Source organism: Pyxicephalus adspersus, chromosome 5 (assembly GCF_032062135.1).
Source record: "Pyxicephalus adspersus chromosome 5, UCB_Pads_2.0, whole genome shotgun sequence".
In the NCBI taxonomy this organism is placed as follows: Eukaryota; Metazoa; Chordata; class Amphibia; order Anura; family Pyxicephalidae; genus Pyxicephalus; species Pyxicephalus adspersus.
The window spans coordinates 52,810,928-52,831,464 of record NC_092862.1 but is presented as its reverse complement, the minus strand read 5'-3'; the positions used below and the strand labels follow the sequence as shown (position 1 = coordinate 52,831,464).

The 20,537-nt window shown below is 38.6% G+C and overlaps 1 protein-coding gene across 2 annotated transcripts in view; it reads left to right on the top strand.

The window, feature by feature from the left end:
• NETO1 (neuropilin and tolloid like 1) overlaps positions 1 to 20,537 on the top strand; it is an 81,516-nt gene that overhangs the window by 36,630 nt on the left and 24,349 nt on the right. For both annotated transcript variants that reach the window (XM_072411508.1, XM_072411507.1), the window contains exons 5-6: positions 20,152 to 20,193; positions 20,333 to 20,460. In XM_072411508.1, the coding sequence (XP_072267609.1) occupies positions 20,152 to 20,193; positions 20,333 to 20,460 (170 nt within the window). The remainder of the gene's footprint in view (positions 1 to 20,151; positions 20,194 to 20,332; positions 20,461 to 20,537) is intronic.

The following is a 20,537-nucleotide window of genomic DNA, read 5'->3' as shown; positions in this document are numbered from 1 at the left end:
TTCGCCCATGTGGGCATTTTTTAGTATCCATAGTGATGACAACACTATTGCCATCTGCAAACTGTGTGCTCAGCTGTTGAAACAAGGCAAAAACCCAAGCAAACTTGGAACAACTTGCATGAGCACACATTTAAAAAGCCACCAACCGGTAACCTGGCGGCGTCACCTGGGCAAATCACAGAGCTCTGTGCGTCGACCTTTGCCCCAGAGGCAAGCTCAAGCTGCTATGTCTTCCTGAGCCGCCTTTCCTCCTTCTGCTACCAAAGGTCCCTGTGCTGCTGCCAGCAATTTGAGTGGGGGACGTAGTTGAGCATTACAGTTTTCAGGTTCCACCAGCCTTGAGGAGGAGCTCCAACGCAGAACGGCTGGTGTTTGTCACATTTCTAGCAGTCAAGACCAGGCATCATTGCCATCCCCCAGACCTTCTACCTCATTGTCCAATATTTCTGTGGTTAGCATTAGCAGCATCCAACCTTCCATTCCCCAGATGCTGGAGCACAAGAGGAAATATAGCCCAAATGACCCAAAAACAAAGCTAATCAATTCAGCAATTGCACAGTTGATTGCGTTTGAGCTCCTCCCTTACCGGCTGGTGAACTCCAATGCGTTTCGTTACTCATTCCTCTGGGTGAACCCACAGTACGTAATGTCCATGCGGCAGTATTTTGCACAAAAATGTGTTCCTGCTTTGCATGATCACGTGCAGAACAATGTGTCCGTGGCCCTGCAGCACTCAGTTTCTGGCAAGGTGCACCTGACAGTTGGTCGAGCAAGCACTGACTGGGAAGATATATTTATTACACAGCTTACTGGGTAACTTTGGTGGCTGCAGGAAGGCTTGCATACCTAGCTCTGCCCAGAGCACATCGCTATGCAATCTCCTCCTCGATCTCCATTGCCACCTCCTCTTTTGACTTGTCTGCCTCAACCTCTTCCTCCTGGGACACTTTGCCATGGAGACCCAGACCCAGCACCTCCCATCCACCAGCATCTGTTCCCTGCCAGCAACAGCTGATCTCAGCTATTGCAGTGCACAAGTCAGACGTTGCCACACAGTCCTGAGGTTGCGATGCCTTGGCTTCCTCAGCCACACGGGAGCAACCATTGTAAGTGCCCTGCGGGAGCAGGACAACTTATGGCTAACTCTGACTCCAGCCAGGCACGGTCGTGTGTGACAACAGGGCCAATCTTCTGGCAGCCCTGTGTTCTGGGAAACACACACGTACCTTGCCTGCCCCACGTCATGAACCTCATAGCACAATGCTTCCTTGCAATGTACCCCAGCCTCCAGCCACTGTTGCTGAAGGCCAGAAGGTTGTCAGTGCATTTCCACCGGTCATACACAGCCAGTGCCAGATTGGTGGATTTATAGCAAAACCTTAATCTGCCGGTGCACCGGTTAATTTTTGATGTGGCCATTGAATGTAGAATTCCACCTTATACATGCTGCAGCAGCTCCCTGAACAACAGAAAGCAGTGGTGGATTACATGGCGGAGTCTGCTCGTTTGAGACGCTTACCTACATTACCTTCCTTCAAACCTGCGGAGTGGCTGAAAATTGAGGACTTGTGCACTGTATTGGCACCTTTGGAGGAGGTGACCAGGATAATCAGCAGGAATCAGGCCTGTGTCAATGACACCATCTCCATCATATGCCTGCTGGAACAGATGATGGTTTAGCTCGGACACGATACAGACTGGACGCTGCAGGAAGAGATGTCGTTTACATCATCTCGGACATGCATGCCTACTAGGCATAGTGTACCGCAAAACCAGGAAGATGAGGAGGTGGAAGAGGATGAGGAAGAGATTGCAGGCATGGGACAAGGGGAGGAAGGAGCAGAGGAGGATATGGAGGGTACATGGCAGCCATCCACCCAAACACAAGGCGGCATGTTCCGTGGATGGCAAGACCAGGCAGAGGAGCTGCTGTTCAACCCACAAGAGTCTGGGTCCAGAATTCCCTCAGCTGTGGGAACTTTGAGCCACATGACAGCCTTTATGCAGGAGTGTATAGCCAAAGATCCACGCATACAGCACAAAAAAAACACTGACGACGATTGGATTGCTACATTTCTTTGATCCACGTTACAAGAACAACTCATCTTGCCCCATTACAGGGCCTAAAGTGCAGCACTACCAAGAAGTGCTTGTAAGTGACTTGTGCCCAGCCTTTCCGTATGCCAGCAGCAGCATGATCCCCATGGCAGTTACACCAGCCATGGCAGCCAAACTACTTTAAGCAGCATGGGTGGCAGCAGCAGGAGAGGTCATCTGAGCCAAACTATGCAGCGCTACTCAGTCATGGTGCAGGAATACCTGAGCAATACATGGGACATCTGCAACCTGCAAAGCCGGGACCCACTGTGCTACTGGGCATCTAAGCTTGAGCAGTGGCTGGAGCTGGCAGGACATGCCATTCAGATGCTTAGCTGCCTAGCCACAAGTGTGTTATCTGAAAGAGTGTTCAGTGCAGCTGGGGACGGAGTGAGTGACAAGCGCATTCGCCTTTCCGCAGAAAATGTCGACCGATCCATTTTTATTAAAATGAATAAGGCTTGGATTGGCAATCAACACCCCCTCTGCAGAGTGCACTGATTAGTCGGCAACTGCTGCACGGTTTGCTGACACCTTGACAGGAAGAGCACTCCCACAGCCTCCTGCATCTCCTTCTCCTCCTCCCCCTCATAAGCCTTCTACCTCTACTCTGTCTCTGTGGTCTATAATTTGCAATGGAGCTGTGTAACTGGCTAATTTTTGTACGGAGGACCTCCCTCGGGGCCCTCTGCCTCTGTCTACTTTGAGACCTATATAATTTGTAATGGAGCTGTGTAACTGGCTAATTTTTGTACAGAGCTCCTTTCTCTCGGGGCCGTCTGCCTCTACTTTGTCTCTGAGGCCTATAACTTGTAATGGAGCTGTGTAACCAGCTTTTTTTTGGACCAGAGGAACCCCCTCGGGGCCCTCTGCCTCTATCTACTGTGAGACCTATATAACTTGTAACAGAGCTGTGTAGCTGGCCAATTTTTTTACTGGAAGACCCCCCTCAGGGCCCTTTGCCTCTACACTGAAGCCTGTGTATGGCTTGTAACGGAGCGGTAAAACCTGCTGGCTAATTTCTGGACCGGAGGAACCCCCTCGGGGCCCTCTCTGCCTCTACTCGGAGGCCTATATAAAATCTTGCATGCTACCTTGACCGCCCCAAAAAATGGCCTTGCCAGGAAAAAGCCTTTCTGATTTTTTTCTTGCCTTGTACAGTGTTGTACAGAGTGTTTTACAGAGCTGTGGGAGTCTTGACATGTCTTTTTAAACGTATTTGTAGGCTGTGGAAGCTCTACACAGTCCCCAAAGAACCAGACTTTCCCCCCCAGTGACTTTAATGGTGTTCGAATTCGATGTTCAATCACCCGAACAAAATCAGCCTATTCGATAGAATAGCTGTCGAATCGAATAGTGAGATATTTGACCAACACTACTTATCACAATTACAAAAAACAAATAGTACAATAACAAATTGAGCTAAAACTGAACACTAAAAATTTATACAAATGTATATTAGGGCAAACATTGGATATATTAACTCAATTATTTTCTTTTTCCAAATGTCAATGTGTCTGTTTAACATGTGCCTAAAATAAAAAAATCAATATAATTGGCTTTCTATAACAACAGACCAGTACACCATTGCATTTACCAAATTATCTATAGAGAACAATACAAGCCTAATTTTATAACTAATGACCAAAGCTATTACTTAAATTTTTGATATTTTACTGTGAGAAAGGAAAAAAAGACATGGCGAGTACTGACCATGTTCTCGGAAAATTACACTGGCAAGCTGCCCTTTTTGGTACTTGCAAGCATATCTGACAGATGACATTTGACTTTTTTCACTGTGAAAAATATAATCAGCAAGGACCTTCCAGCAAAGCTGTTAAGCAGTTTTTTACCCTGAGAAAAAAGGCCAGTGGTACTCTCTAATAGACTACATACTACAAGTGAACTGGCATTAGACAAATTTTTTTTGTGGCAAACAAAAGTCACACTCTCAAGAGTGACATAGATAGGCTAAAAGCATTATGTCGAGAGTAATATTTTCTGCTTTTGCTTGATACAAGAATTTAAAAAATACTGGCAGTCATTCAATGTTCTGTAAAGAAGGTCATACTGCATTGTTGTAAGCTTAGCCATTCTCGTTTAGAGCTATATCATAACAACATTTTTGGGAGACCATTAGCTGCAATTTAATTTGCTGCATATTTGTAGTTCACTTATAGACCAAGTATATTTTAGATAATTTTCATAAACCACCAAACTCCCGTCAAGATCAATGTTTGCAATCCTGTGATTATTCAGTAAGAATTTGTTGAAAATGAAGTTGTCAGATAAAATTTGAAGGATATGCTATGGGCACAATGCAAACAATTCAGTTGCCCTGTCTAAATTTACCTTTTACTGATGGATTGTACAAATGCAGATAAATAATTCAGTACACGGAGGTGCTCAAAATGCATTAAAAAGGTATATCAGAAAATAGATATTAGTCACCCATAGTGCATAGTCGTGCTAGTTTTGGGCATAAATCTGACTATTGTACAGCGATCCCCTGTGGATTGCTGTTTACTCATTTGGAGGAGAGCATATTGGTGTGCCTCTCACTTGTCCTTCCTCCTCCTTAGAACAAAATGATTCTTTGTGAACAGCACTCATTCATTCATCTCTCTGGAATCAATCATGAAAGAACATTTCCAACGTAATTTCCTTTCAGGGCTTTGAACTTCACATATTTATAGTGTTATTTTTGCTTTTATTATGTGTGATGTCAAAATCTAAAGCGTTTTCTAAGGTTGTCAGAAAGACAAGTTTTGGATATCTTTGAGTCTGTTAAAAATAACACCACACTATTTGAACTCAGTCATTCCACTGCAAGGAAAATAATCAAATGCAAATGGCAAAGGTTTGACTGGTATCTTTTTTTAGGACTGGCCATCCCAGTAAATTCACCTATTTGATTCTAAAGCTGATGTTTCTTTGTAGTAGGAAGGAAACTCAAAACATTTTTTATTCTATTATAAATAATTTTGTATGAAGGACTGATAAAAACTCAGTGTCAGGCACTGGTGGGAGTTTATGCTTAATGCCAAGGAAAATTACTTTCTAGATTGTAAGCTCTTCTGGACAGGGTCATCTCCTCCTCCTGTGTCACTGTCTGTCATTTGTAACCCCTATTTAATGTACAGCACTGCATAATATGTTGGCACTATATAAATCCTGTTAAATAAATTGCACAAACTAACACTGTTAGTCCTATTGAATACTAAGGAGATACCAACTTTTTTATTAACTTGGTAATGTTGCAGTGTTTTAGCCTAAAGTGAATAGGAGGGTTTTTCATTGCTGGAAAAACACCATGTGCACTTCTTGCACCAAAGGACTTAACCTGTTCTTTCTAAATCTTCCACACATTGAACATTAAGCTGTTCATTAATGTTCATTCCTAAAAAAGTAAATGGAAAGATAAAGGTAATAAGTGGTGATTTGGTATTAGAACATTATAGCATTCTTTAAATTTTATGACTTCATATATATTTGAACACAATTAGCTATTTGTTTCATTTTTACTGCTAATACAACTATGTCTCTCCAACACACACACACACACACACTCACTCTAGGATAAAATGATCATCATTGCCAAGGGCAGCAGTCACTGGGGGGGCACAGCGGCCAGAGAGGCACGGACCATGTTTCCCGTATAGATCAGTGTCTTCCCCTTTGAGTGACACACGGCTCCACGCACATGTACAGCCTGGAGTCTGTGAAATTTGTAGTCCGTGACGTCCAAAAGGTTGGCGACCACTGGCCAAGAGGATTCAAATATGCACACTATCTGACTTATAGAAACATACATGTATTATTATATTATGTGTTGCCTGTTTGGCAAAACATGTACAGTAATTGGCTAAATAGTGGTTCTGACTGTTCTACATCGACAGCACTGTTTCTTTTTTTCAGTGTTGCTACTGAGCATTTAAATGGCCATAGATGCTAATAAACTGCATAGACAATGCTGTCAGAAAATAACTGTGAGTAAATGGTTTGCTGAAAAGCAGAAAGAACCCAGTTTCTATCTGTGGATTGTGGGAACTACAAATTACTTTTCTGGTCTAGCATTGTGGAACTACATATTCTTTGTGAATACACTTTGGTGGATTGGATTCTAGCCTGTGGACTTTCAAATAATAAACATAAATATTAAACAATAAATACCCTGATTTATGAAAGTTCTTCAAGGCTGGAGGGACTACAATTCATCAGTGAAGCTGGGTCATCCAGCAAACTTGGAATGGATCTGGTCCAGAATTGAAAACATTTGCTAACACATAGATAATGACTTTTAGGAAAATCATTCCAGGTTTGCTGGATCACCCAGCATCACTGATAAAAGTGTATCCTCTCCAGCTTTGGAGAGCTTTATTAAATCAGGGCCATAGTGTGAACTTACTTCACAATTATTCACGTTAAGGTCATTACAAAGGATGGGATGGCACTCTGTGTCTGAAGGAAAGAAGTTTAATCACAACATAAGGAAGGGATTCATCACAGTAGAGCCTATGAAAATGTGAAAAAACCTCCCTCAGGAAGAAGTTTTAGCAATTTTAATGTACTACTTTAAGAAAAACCTAGATGCTCACAGAATATAACTGAATAATAAAGTTTTAAAGTAAGGACAACAGAGATTGTTGATCTAGGGAACATCTGATTGCCTCACAGGATCAGGAAGGATTTTTTTTCCTGTTGGAGCAAATTGGACCATGCTTTTTAAGCCTGTTTTGCCTTCGTGGATCAGTTAGGTCTATAGCATTTTAGCTGGGATGTTTTTTTTCCCTTTTGTTTTTTTAACCTAACTATGTAACTATGTGGTATCATCACCTCCTGTATCTCCTCAATATGTATAAAAAGTGGTAATTAGCTAAAAAGAATAACACTGTTAGAAACATGTTCCCTTTAAATACATAAGGCATTATAAAAATGGAAACTAGGTTTCTAAAAGTGAGGAACGAACTCATAACTCATAAAATATCTAATATGAAATATGCAGTTTTTAGATTTATGCTATTAGTAGTGTGAATAGAGAGAAAAGAAGGAGTTTAAATAGGATGGTAATCAAGACTATATATTTGGCACTGTTTCTGTTGCTTTAATATTTAATGAAATATGTATAATTTTTGTTTTAATCCATTATTTGGAGTTTTTGTTGTTACTCTATAAGCTCCCCAAATATTTGCTTCTTTGTACTTCTGTTAAAAAAATTGTAATAATAAAAAATCATATTTTTTAACTAAAGCAGATAAATTAAATTTATGGGCAAAAGTTAATAAATAAATGATAATATTAACCTTAGAAGATTAAAAAAACAAATTATAGCTGCACCATGAAAATCATTTGTTTTCTTTGACATTTCTTGGAAACAAGATACACAAATAAATTTGTTTCAGAAATAACATTTTAAATGATATTTTATTTTAGATCATAGAATTATATTCAGTGTGACCTTCATGGACTGTTCTCTGTTGATGATATTACCAAATACTTGACTTTTTTTATTTTTAGCTGTTAGTAGAATCAGGGATGCACACTCACCATTGCACCTTTCATCCACATACCCAGGTGGATTATATGCAACTTAATGTAATAGCTTGATGTCATCTAACTGTATAGATGGCTAAATTATTATAAGACAACATATAAAAAAAAATAATATTTTCATTCCAGATCCTTGTCATTTAATTTTTATGTAACATGTTGCTCACACTAACAGCATGCTAATAAAGACCTGCAGCAAAATGTTTTGTCACATACGATTAGATTAAGCTGACTGATTAAATCCTTAGTAGAAGCTCTTAAATTTTGTTGATTTTGTAGTTTGTGTGCCAAGCCCCAAAAAAAACTTAGGAGGTTGATGTTATTGGATTAGCAAATCAGGGTCACTTCAGGCCTGATAAAACAGAACTAAAGTTCCACTTTAAAAAACTTGTGATCAGCCAGGACTTTATTTTCAGAAAGGGACAGGCTATGTCCCTTCTGCAAAAAGCATTTTTATCTGCCTGAACTCTCTGTTGAACTGTCAACCCAGCATTGGTTTCCAGGGTACCTGGCAATCATGGCTTCCCCAGTGGTTGCTAGGACTGAATGAACCTTGCACCTGGATTGATCAAGATGGCTGGAGATTACAGCAAAAAATAAAAGATAGAGTTTAGTAGTAACTATATAGTATAGAGTATAGGGGTTTAGATCCGCTTTAATACAGGCCACTAATTTTACGGGCTCCGGACGGCGCATGCTCGGGGAGCCGTGTGTCACTCAGGGGAAGAAACTTCCCCAAGAGTGACAACATGGTGCCAGAACCCAACAACTCTCCCATCGCAGGTCTGAGCCTGCAATGGGAGAGTGGGCAGGTTGTGTCCACAGACACAAATCACCCACTGCCTAGAACCTGCAATTCAAATGGGGGACATGGTCCGCAGCCCTGGCCGGTGCACCCCCTCAGCATGGTAGTTCTCTTGACCCCACTGGGGGGTGCACCGGCCAGGGCCGCGGACCACCAAAATTTTCTCGCAGACCATCAGTTGACGACTGCTGTCCTAGACCAAAGAATCTCTTACAACCCAGTGAGGCAAAAGTTACTAAAAAGAAGACAACCTATCACCAACAAATCTTCTAGAAACCATAAAAAATTACTGATAAAACTATTACTAGTGGATTGATCTTTGTTATCAATTTGATAATTGGGCTAAAGTAGTGAAACTTTAAAATTACCGTTTGTGGAAACAATTTGGGGCTTACCTTAGGGTTTCAATATTGAGGTAATAGATAAAAGTTTAGGTTCTTGACTAGATCATGACTAGATTTAGGTTACCTATACTTATATGCAGGCTAAAGATACCCTTTCACCCATATATGGAGGCTTTAGTGTTAGGTTTAGGACTTGTGTAATAGAGATTATTGCTTACCATAAACTTTGTTTCCATGACATATGGCTCCCTGGTCCTGTGAGCAGGCTGAGTAAAGGACCATAGGAGGCTGCTGGTCTTGCAATGTAAGTGATGATGTTGGTTAAATACATGAACTGGATGGGTAGTTGGGTAAAGACATGACTGCTAAAGAAAGACGGAACCAGTTGTTGCTTCTATAAATGGTGTAGTAAAAGCCAGGGGAACCAAGCTGAACATGCAAAATACCCTTGTAAATGCACTGATCAGCCTAAACATAAAAAACACCTTCCATACCTCCGACCTTGGCTTGAACTCTACAAGACTTTTGAAGGTGTTCTGTTGTATCTGCCACTAAGGCACTAGTTTCCTTCATAAATTAGAATCAGTTTTTTCATTACATACCCAGATATACAATGCACATAATCTTTAAGCAAACGTGATTCATTAGACCAGGCCACCTTTTACAATTGCTTTTGATGCTTTTACGACACTTATGTGCCCACTGTAGGCACTTTTTTCCAGGGATCATCATGGCAACTGTAGTCTGTGTCTACACAACCCCCATTGTGCTATAGATTTTGTTCTATGGCATTGGACCTTTGGCACCCATGACCCTTTTTTTGGTTGTCCTTCATGGGACCACACTTCATACTGGGTTTTCTGGTCATTATAATTTTAGCCTTGTTAAATTTGCTCAGATTTTTATGCTTGCCTATATTTTCTTTTTCTAGCACATCCTTTCAATAACTGTCTTCTTACTTGCTGCCCAAATATAACCCATCTCTTTAGAGGTGCCATTTTAATGAAATATTGACTGTTAACCGGTCGGTTATTTTGATGTTGTGATCTTTTTTTTTTTTTTTAACGAGCCCTGAGTTGACGTGGGCTCAGTGTTATTGCCAGGTTAAAAATTGGGGTAATAGTCATGTAAATATACGCGATGAACGAGGAATGTCGCTGGCCAGTCATTATGTACTTTTTTTGTAACGATTATCAGACGATTGGCCATTAATCGTTTGTTTAATCATCTGTGTGTACATTATTTTTTTTTTAAACATTTTATTTTTATTTTTAACACATTAAAACAGTACAGAACAACATTATAAACCAATTGAGGGGGGTAGGGGGAAATATTCAGGGGACATCAGAGGAAAAGGGGGGGTCAAAACAGAGTGGGGGGAGTGTCTCAAAGATACATAAGTTCAAGGAGTCCAGAGTAGTAGCAAAATATAAAAAATGTAAAAAAGGTAATAAAAAGGGGGGAGTGTAAAAAGTCCTAGTTGTAGTGTCCTCGGTTCGGTCCAGATAGAATATTACCTGTAAAGAAAGGGAGGGAGGGAACCGTAGTGGGGAAACAGTCATAATATTGAACACCTCAGGCACCTAGTAAGCCCTTATATTCATCAGATTCCTGGAACGCTATCCATGGGGCCCAGGTAGACAGGAATTTTTTGGTTCTATCATATATACTAGAAGTGAGATCCTCCATCAACATAATTTCATTAACCTTGTGAAGCCAGAGCTTAACAGTGGGGGGTTCTGTCTTTTTCCAGAGCCCCGGTATACAGGTCTTGGCTGCGTTTAGGAGGTGTCCAAGCACCAAATTCTTATATACCTTCTGCAGCCAGTCATTCAGGTGGAGGAGAAAAAACGTTGGGTCCTCCGGGATCTCCTGGACAGACATTTTCCGACACACCCCTCTGACCTAGGTCCAAAAACCATTCAGGGCCGGGCAAGACCAAAATATATGAAGCATGGATCTTGTGGCCCCGTCACACCTCCAACACAGCTCAGACTCTTTCGGGAATATTGTGTGTAACCTAAAAGGGATCAGATACCATCTAGTCATTATCTTGTCTCCAGCACTCCGCTGTGTATTGACGTCTGATGTGCCGAGCGTATACTCTGTTTACACTGGGAGGGGGTGAGAGTCCTCCCCAGCTCACTCTCCCAAGAGGCCAGAAAAGAGGGTGAGAACTCACTAGGTGGTTTATTCAGCATAGAGTAAATCAGGAAAGTAGCATGTCTGCAATCTTCTTTCCCAGCACAAAGTCTCTCAAAGACTGACAGAGATCTCCTAAATGTAGGTGCAGGTGGCAGAGATCGCAAAAAGTGCGATAATTGCGCTGCCCTCCAGAAGTCAAGACCGAAGGGTAAGGTCAGTGGATCTGAGATCCTCCATCAAATACCAATGGTCCCTTCCCAGGAAACTTACTGCCCTGTCTAGGCCGGTTTCTCGTACCACGAGAAATCTCTTATCTTCTATTCCTGGATTAAAAGCAGGATTCCTAATGATGGGTGGTAAAGGGCTGGGCTGGGGGGAACTATCTGCAATTTGGAAATATTTGCTACCAATATTACATGTTGCCTTTATCAAGTTGTGGTTTCCCACCATCTATCTCAGAGAGAATTGTACCCATAGGAGATATCTCATTTCGGTAGTGCAGAAGCTCTGTTCCATATGGACCCACTGTTTACTCTCCATGCATGTGCACCAGTCCACAATTCACACTAAATGGGAGGCTGCATAATATAAAGAAAAGTTAGGGACACACATACCTCCAACATGTTTATGCCAGAATAAGTCTCTTATTCAGTCTTGGATTCCTATTGCCTCAGATAAATTTAAATAATTTGGTGTGCAGTTGTTTAAAAAAGGAGCTAGGGACATTGATAGGGAGTGACTGGAAGAGGTAAAGAAACTTCGGGAGAATGTTCATTTTAAGGATCTGGATACACCCAAACCAAGAAAAGCTACGGGAGATCCACTGGTGAAGATCGTTAGATAATTTTGTAACATAGGTGTAAAATTCAGTGGAAAAAGTTTGTCTATCTCAGCGGTTAGTTGGACCCCCAGATAACGAATTGAACCAGTGGCCTATTTAAAAGGAAAGGAGGCAGCTATTTGTGCCCGGTGTGTCTCCTGTAGGGTAAGATTGAGGACTGTGCATTTTGAGATGTTCACTTTAAAGTTAATCGGGTGACTATAGGTTTTAAGCTTCTGCATGAGGTTAGGTAGAGACACCACAGGGCTAGACAGGTAGAAAATGAGATCATCCGCACCTTTATGTTCTGATTTGTCAGTCTGCAGGGGTCTCAAGGGTCAGTACGAAGAGCAACGGGGACAGGGGACATCCCTGCCTCGTGCCATTAGAAATTGGTGGAGGTTCAGATAAAAATCTATTAACTCGGACTGAAGCTATCGATTGGGTGTACAATGAACCAATCCAAGATCGCATATTTTCCCCTAATCCAATATGCTGCAGAGTTTGCATCATGAATTGCCAGTCCATTCTGTCAAATGGTTTCTCTGCGTTAGTTGACAGGAGGAAGGCTGGGTGATGGGTACGTTGGAAAGCTAAGATTTAGTTTACCACTCGGATCTGTGTGTACATTATTGGTGGATAATATTTGAATGATCGTATCGTTATAGCATATACAGAATCGTGCATTATACAATCGTTCAAAAATATTCGTAAATAATCCTTGATCTGTCAATAATCATTTGTTTTCTAACGATAATTATTGCGTGTGTGTATGTAGCCTAATGCATTTAGAAAAAAGCAAAATTTAGCATGTTTAGCATTTAAACAAGCAAATGGTATAACGATATTCAAACAGTGTCTACAGATAAAGGTAGTATACTTAAAGAAATGACACATAAAACTGACATAGTGTTTTAATTCTCATAATCCAAATTAACAAAATGCAGATTTGTTACACTGAAAAAAGTCATTACACTGGTACATTTACCAACACTTCAAATTAAATACATTAAAATCAGATGTTCAAAATTAGCTGTCATTGATTAGAACCTCCCTAGGGAGCATGCAAATGGAACCTGTTTTATTTAGTCCTCTGATAACTAGAGTCTGGTGTTCTCTTTGCTATTTTTGTGTGTGGGGTTATTATGCCGAGATCAAAAAAGCTTTTTAAGGCCCTCAAAAAAAAAAAAAAAGGTTGTCCATGTCTGTGAGTCTTAAGAGGTAAAAATATCGCCAAATTATTTAAAATCATTCATTACAATAATAGGAGCATTAATTAAAATGTGGTATAGATTTCAGTTAACCCTTGCAACATTTAATGTCATAGTTCATACTGTACAATTAAAAAGATATTGCTCCAACTGCCCTGCATTGGAGGTGTGCCAGGAAAAATTATTTGCTGTCAAAAAAGTACATTAATTCTAGACTATGCTTTGCCATTGAGCATATATGTGAAGATGAGACATTTTAAAGGATAAGTAGTTTACCTTCGTGAATGCAGGGTGAATACTTTGCAAGTGATATGATGCTTTAAGTAGTCAGAGCTTTGGCTTATTTACCAAGCAGATGGACAATTTACTTTGCTTAGTGTACAAATTAACTCATAAGTAAATCAAACCCAATGTTATTACTGTAGCCATACATTGCAAACCAAACACAACCATAGTTTGCACTGTTTCTACACTTTGCACAATACTGTCCTGATCCACAGCTTTTGTACCTTACTAATACTTAATCAGGAATATACAAACACTTTTGGCTACTAGCTTGCTATTGATTAACAACTGCGATAAGGACGAGGATACTTAAAATCTGTGCCAGCTGCCATGAGTGGATAATTTATTTTGATTTATTTTTTTTTAGAATGCATTACCTATTCTAGTTTACTGTAAATCAATATCTATGAGTATATATGAACTCCATGTTCCATTTTTAAAATTGAGAGTTTTATAATGTTTTAAACATTGGTATATATGATGGTAACCCAAAAATAAAACTTTATAATAGTATTTATTTAGTAGTTCCACCAAAAGGGATGACCCCACATTATGTGAAGATGGAGTTAACTCCTATCTGCCCAGCCTGAAGATACATATTGTGTATAGGACAGAGAGGAAGAGAGAAAGACAGGCTTTTGAAGGGCAAGGTAATTTCATTTAAAATCACTCAATTTTATTAAATTGAGACATATTTAAAACTTGGAACAAAAGTTCACTTAGTAAACCCTAGGCTAACATTGGTACACTAATTTTAAAATCTGAACTAGCAATGTTGTGATCCTTCATACTGAATTTGCAGTAGCAGTTAGGTTTCCCACCCAACACGTTTCCCCCACAGGGCTTCCTCAGGGGTAAGGGGAGGCTTGATGTTTGCCCTTCAAAAGCCTCCTTTCCTGTCTCTCCTATTTATTTAGTAGATTTGTACCTAACAGATAACCACAGGTCCAAGATTATGATGGAAATATCAGTAAAATAGCTGTTAGGCATGCTGTGACCTGTATATTACCTAAAATCCTATTATAATCTATTAAATTATTAGAGAACGCAATACATTTATTAATGAGATTAAAATTATGTATATATACAGTAAGGTGTTCTTTCTACAGATACATCTGGCAGGGCTCCAGATTTCTACTTTCTTCTATCACAGCTATTAATCAAAAAGCATGTCTATCTTTGGAAAACAAAGCTACTGAGCATGTATACAGCTGTCCAAGCTACAAACCTCCAAGGTGTCCATGCAGCAACTTGACCATCGGTCTCTGGTGCATCAACAAGCATGCCTGCAAACATTGGGCCTGATTAATAAAGCTCTCCAAGGCTAAAGAGGATATACTTTCATTGGTGAAGCTGGATGATCCAGCAAACCTGGAGTGGATCAGGTCCAGGATTTAAAACATTTGCTAGCAAATGGCAAATGATTTTGATGAAATCCATTTTTAGGTTTGCTGGATCACCCCACTTCACCGATGAAAGTGTATCCTCTCCAGCCTTGGAGAGCTTTAATAAATCAGGCCCAATGTATTTAAAAGCAAACTAAAAAACCCTGTTATTGATTTACATAACTTTTCATTCTTTTCAGTAAATGTTATATTTCAGGGAGCCCCCTTATTGTTCCCAATTTCATATAAGCTGTGTAAACCTAAAACTTTATTATCAATAAACAACAAACTAAAAGAGTGTATATTACTACGCAATAATAAAGCAAGTGTTAGTATTAACAAATTAGTAGTGGCACCTTTATGAATTTTGTACTTAAAGATCCTTAGTTGTATTCTTGATTATTATTAAAGCAAATTGGTGCTGACTATACCACAGTCAGTGCACGCCCTCAAAGCCAACAGGTCAACTGTAGTGCTCTTATTAAATCAATTATAATGATAATAGAAAAATGTGGTCAGACAAGGGCACATAAAAGCAAAGTATCAGGGATAAGCAACTTGATTAAATATCTTTCATACTTTCACACTCTTTGAACAAATTTCTTACCTAGGTATTGTTATTCCTCCATTTTGTTTATTTTCATAATTTGCATTCAATTATTTCTTAATCAAAAGGACTTTAAAGCTGATAGATCAATCAGTTATTATTGTTTATTAGGAATATATTGTATGCAAATTGTTTAAAAAATTCATATATATATATATATATATATATATATATATATATATAAAACCAATGTTTGAATATTTTCTTATAATTGTGTTAGTGTTTTAAAAAGGTGTACATGCACAAAAGATAGTGCATCCTCTTTCTTTCAGCTCTTTTTATAGTTTTATGTATCAGGAATTAATAAATGATCATCTGGTCCTTATCTTATTTTAAAATGATTTAAATCTAACCTGAAGCACAAAACAACACACAACAAATAAACAAACTACACGGTCTCATCATTTATTTACAAGAATAAAGGTAAAATCATAAAGCCATGTGTGAAAAACAAGTATACTTTATGATTCAAAACCTTGTAGAACCAACATTGGAGGAATAACTTGTGGTACTTGTGACTTTATCAAATGTTTGACTTTATCAATCTCTTAAATCATTGTAGAGGAATTTTGGCCTACTCTTATTTACAACATCCCTAAGATTTGTGAGCATCACATCTCCCTTAGGGTCTTACCACAGCATTTCAATTATGTTGAGGTCTGGAAATTGACTGGCTCATCCAATCTGTGGTAGATTTGTCGGTGTACTTGAGATCATTGTCCTGCTGCATGAACCATATTTGGCCAAGTTTTAGTTGTCGCACAGATGGCCTCATATTAGACTCAGACTGCAAAACAAACCTAAATCATCACATATCAACCATAGTGCTGGACCGATGGTATGAGGGGTTTGTACCCATATGCTGTGTTGGGTTTTAATTAAATGTTACACCAGGCATTAAGGCCAAACATCTCCAGTTTCCTCCCATCAGTCCAATGGAAATTTAACATGTTAACTGAGGCCTGTAGCATCTGAGATGTAACTCTTAGGTTTTTTTACAGTTTCTCTAAGACTTACAAAGTCTGTCCTTGGGGTGATTTTGTTATAATGTCCGCTCCTGGGAAGATAGGGAAAATAGAATATTTTCTATTTGTGAGTGATCTTTCTTTCTGTAGAATGAAAATGTCAAATTGTTTGGAAATATCCTTATAGCCCCTGCCAGAATAACTGGCAGCAAGTATTTTTTTCTCTAGTACCATTGATGTCTTTCCTTCGTGACAATGTGTTAACACACACCTAAATGCTCCAGAGCAGTAATCCGTCAAAACTTCTACTTTTATAGAGGTGGCCACATTTGTTGATCATCAATTAATAACATGTATTTAATTAGCATCACCTGCTGCTACTTAACTTCCTAACTGATATGGAAGTGATAATTGTGTACTTCATTTTTCACACAGTGCTTCTGTAGTTTGACTTGTTTGTTTTAGTTTTTGTTACATAAATAATGATAATGCGCCATATGTCATTGTCCAGTGTCTATCCGTGTTGTTGTTGTCCATCTTAGGTAGTATTTACCTGTGAAGACCTGCCAAGGACTAGATGATGTATTTCTATTGCCCTAATGTGAAAAACTTAAGAATTAAAAGGTGTACTTTCTTTTTTCATGACTGTACATTCAAACAGTGCCTAAATATGGAAAAGCTAAGTGCATCCCTATATTTAGCAATATTTCAAAGCCTTACTAATTTATCCATAACAGTAGACCTGTTTGATGCAGCATTGTAGTGCAAGTTGTGGAAATATTATGGTTTGGGTACCATTTCTGTTCTAGGGTCTGAGCAGCCTGCAGTCACGTAAACTATGAATTCTGCATCATAGCAAGCTGTGCTTGTTGAGAATGGGACGCCATCTGTATGAAAATTGAATTAGAAATTGATTTTTGTTAACATATTAATGATCTAAAGCACAAAAGCAAATCCACCAAGCAATGGCTCAAAGAAGACCTAGAGGGCTGACCTGGTCAGTTCCTGAATAAAATTATATTGTGTATGTTGTTTTGTAGAATATGCATTGCACAGTTTATGCAAGAAAAAAAAGGAGTGGTCAAAAATATAATCTATGTTTTACACAATACCACTACATCCGTTGATATTTTTGTTGAATAAATTATTTTAAAGCACATTTTCTTGAGACTAGAGTCACATTAAACCAAAAGTCCAGGGACCACGGGGCTGCAAGCAGGTGTTTCACAGTATCACTTGCTCCTGACACATGACTATGTATTTGATGAGAAAAATCACTACCAGCAAGAATATAATATAATTGATTACTTTTTAGTCCAAAATTTTATTGGCCCCTTTTTTCATGTCATATCATTACCTAGCCTAGCTATCTTAGGTGTTCAGGTTTTCAGATTTCTTACTTTAACTCCAACACATGGGTTCAAAGATTTCAGTTTCTGCTATTGCCTGATAGAAGCAGCCATTCATCATTAGGGGCCTATGCTGATAGCCTTTGGGCTTGTGTGGATAACATCAGCTTGTTATCAGTTTAAGCTTATTCTGAAACCATTGATAGATGTTTTTCAACTGCAGTTGACCTCTTTTTTTTTTTTTTTTGCTTTCCCATAGACTTGCTAGCATTAATAAATTAAATTACCAGTTTGAGTAAAAAGTACCTTTTTCTTTTCATCAACAAATCTTTCTTCCCCAAACACTCCCTCGTGTGCAAAATGGAGGCTGCATGAGGGAAGGGGTGGTTTGCATGACTTGCAGAAACAATCTTTTACTAAACACAGCTGAGGTTGTCCGTGATCTTGGGGGGGTTAGCTTTTTCTACAACCTCTTCTAACTCTTTAATGACCAAGATAAACTCTGCAGTTGTTTTTTTTTTTTGCATATGAAAGCACTGCTTGGTCCACAAGTTAATGAATGTCTAGGATCCATAAAGTTTTCTTTTTTGCTTTGTTTGTGATTAACTTACTGTGAGGATTTTATAAAGTAACTGACACCACGCTACCTAACAATATGTTGAGACAAACACCTGTCCTAATTGTATTTATTAAAAAATGTACCTGTTCCAACTTACATACAAATTCAACTTAAGAACAAACCTACAGTCCCTATTTGTATTAATTTGCAGCAACTGGAATGTTTTAGTAAATTTACTTAGTTTGCATGTGCATGATTTGTATTCATTTGTTAAAATATAGAAAACTTGTAAAACTTTTTGACTTTGTTTTACAATTTATTACAGTGAGAAATGTGGTTATGGATTTATCAGTGGTTTTACATTGTAATGACTAGATCCTGTTTGAATCTGAAAGGCTGAACTTGGTAGACCTGTGCTGGTTATATATATGTGTATATACAACGTATAGAAGGACTGTAGGCTAACACAAGCAGGTTGTTAATAGTTGTTGAGTTTGAATCCCTATCTGCTTTACAACTGTTAACATAAAGGGCCTGAATTACAAAAGCTCTCCAAGGCTGGGGAAGACATTCATCAATAAACCTGGGTGATCCAGACAGTCAGGAATGGATTTCCTAAAAGTATTTTGATAGCAAATGTGTTCAATCCTGAACCAGATCCATTCTGGGATTGCTGGATCACCCAGGTTCACTGATGAAAGTGTATCTTCTAAAGCCTTGGCTCAAGGTATAAGTCACATGGAAAGTGCCTCGTTGTCAGTGAGTCAGCTGACTTTTACATTTGCATTATGAGAATGAGCAGTAAATCAGAACCTTTCAGCAGCTATGCAAAGCAGGCACCAGGCAGATACCCCCAAGTACAAATATAATTACAAACTGAACACAAAAATACATTTTAAAGGAAGAAGATGAGGTTATTTACATGGAAATACCATTTTTAAATGTATATCTAATTATCTTACAAAAACCTCATTAATAATAGCCCCTGGCATTTTTATACATTTGTAATACAATATGTGATATAAAAAATGTCAGCATTTATTTATCTGCATTGCAGACATTTCAATTTGCTTGTGGGAGGCAAGAATGCTTTTCTGCATTTGTAAATTTGACATTTATTACTTTTGTTGTTGTCATTTTGTTAATTTAACAATAAAATATAAATCTGTAAAATGTAATATAACGATTGCTTTGTTGCTATACTACTTGTTACAACTTTGGTTTTAAAATTCAGTTTGATTTTAATTGGCGTGTTTTTGTTTGCATATGTAATTTTTGGCTACTTTCTCATAGTGCACATCAAGTTCAGATGAAGCAATGAGTATTTTTGTATACATACTCACTACAGCCAATATTACTTCTGCCATCCACTTAACCATAACCATAACCATCCACTTTAAAGTCAAAATCATCAAAATGAGAAGTGTTTCTGCTCACCATACGACTCAAACTATATCCAACCCTTCCCACTGTCAATAATCACTAACCTCCTTCAGCCCTCTTGGTCTTGATGAGGTTTCCTCTCTTCTCTCATCTCCGTGCCCACTCCTCCACCCTGGCCTCTACAATAACCAAAATATTTAACCTCCCCCTTCCCTCTAGTATTTTCCCCTCGGCCTTCAAACATTGGTTACCTAATCCTGACAAAACTCTCTCTACTTTCTATCTAATCATAAACTGCATTGGTATCAGTGACACTGCTCCCTCTTGGATAGCTTCCTACCTATCTGACATTTCCTTTCAGGTTTCTTTCAGTGGTAATTCCTCCTCTCCTACTCTCCTCCTTGTTTGTGTTCCCCAAAAGTCAGTCTTTTTGCCTACCAGAGTCATAAGAGATTCTCCTCAATATCTTTAAAAATTGCCAAACTGGAAGCAGAAAATTGTTATTGGCTCTTTTACTGTGGAATTGTGAAAGCAAAATATTGATCAACTCATTGAATAGGGTTATAAAAAACATTGTATACAAATGCTATTTTTGTTATATTAATTGTTACATACTCATACTTTAAGTTTTTTGTTTTCTAAATAGATCCAGATTTTAAAGATCTTGGAGTTCTTAAACCTTTACCTGGTAAGTACACAGTTTGCTTTTCAGAGTAATTGGTCAGTGAACCTATTTTGACCTTTCTATCTTTCTTCTTTACTTTCTTCTTACGTTTTCTATTTTCTTTAGAACATATTTTAATATGTTTTGCTTGATTTTAATTTAGTTTGTGAATTTGAAATGGGAGGACCAGAAGGAATAATAGAATCCATGCAGATCCTTAAGGAAGGAAAGGCTTCTGCAAATGAGGCAGTTGATTGTAAATGGTATATTCGGGCTCCACCAAAGTCTAAGGTCAGTTTTTGTTATTTATATAAAAAAGGTAATTGATAGGAATATGAAATGTATTGATGTATTTTGAAAAGAAATGC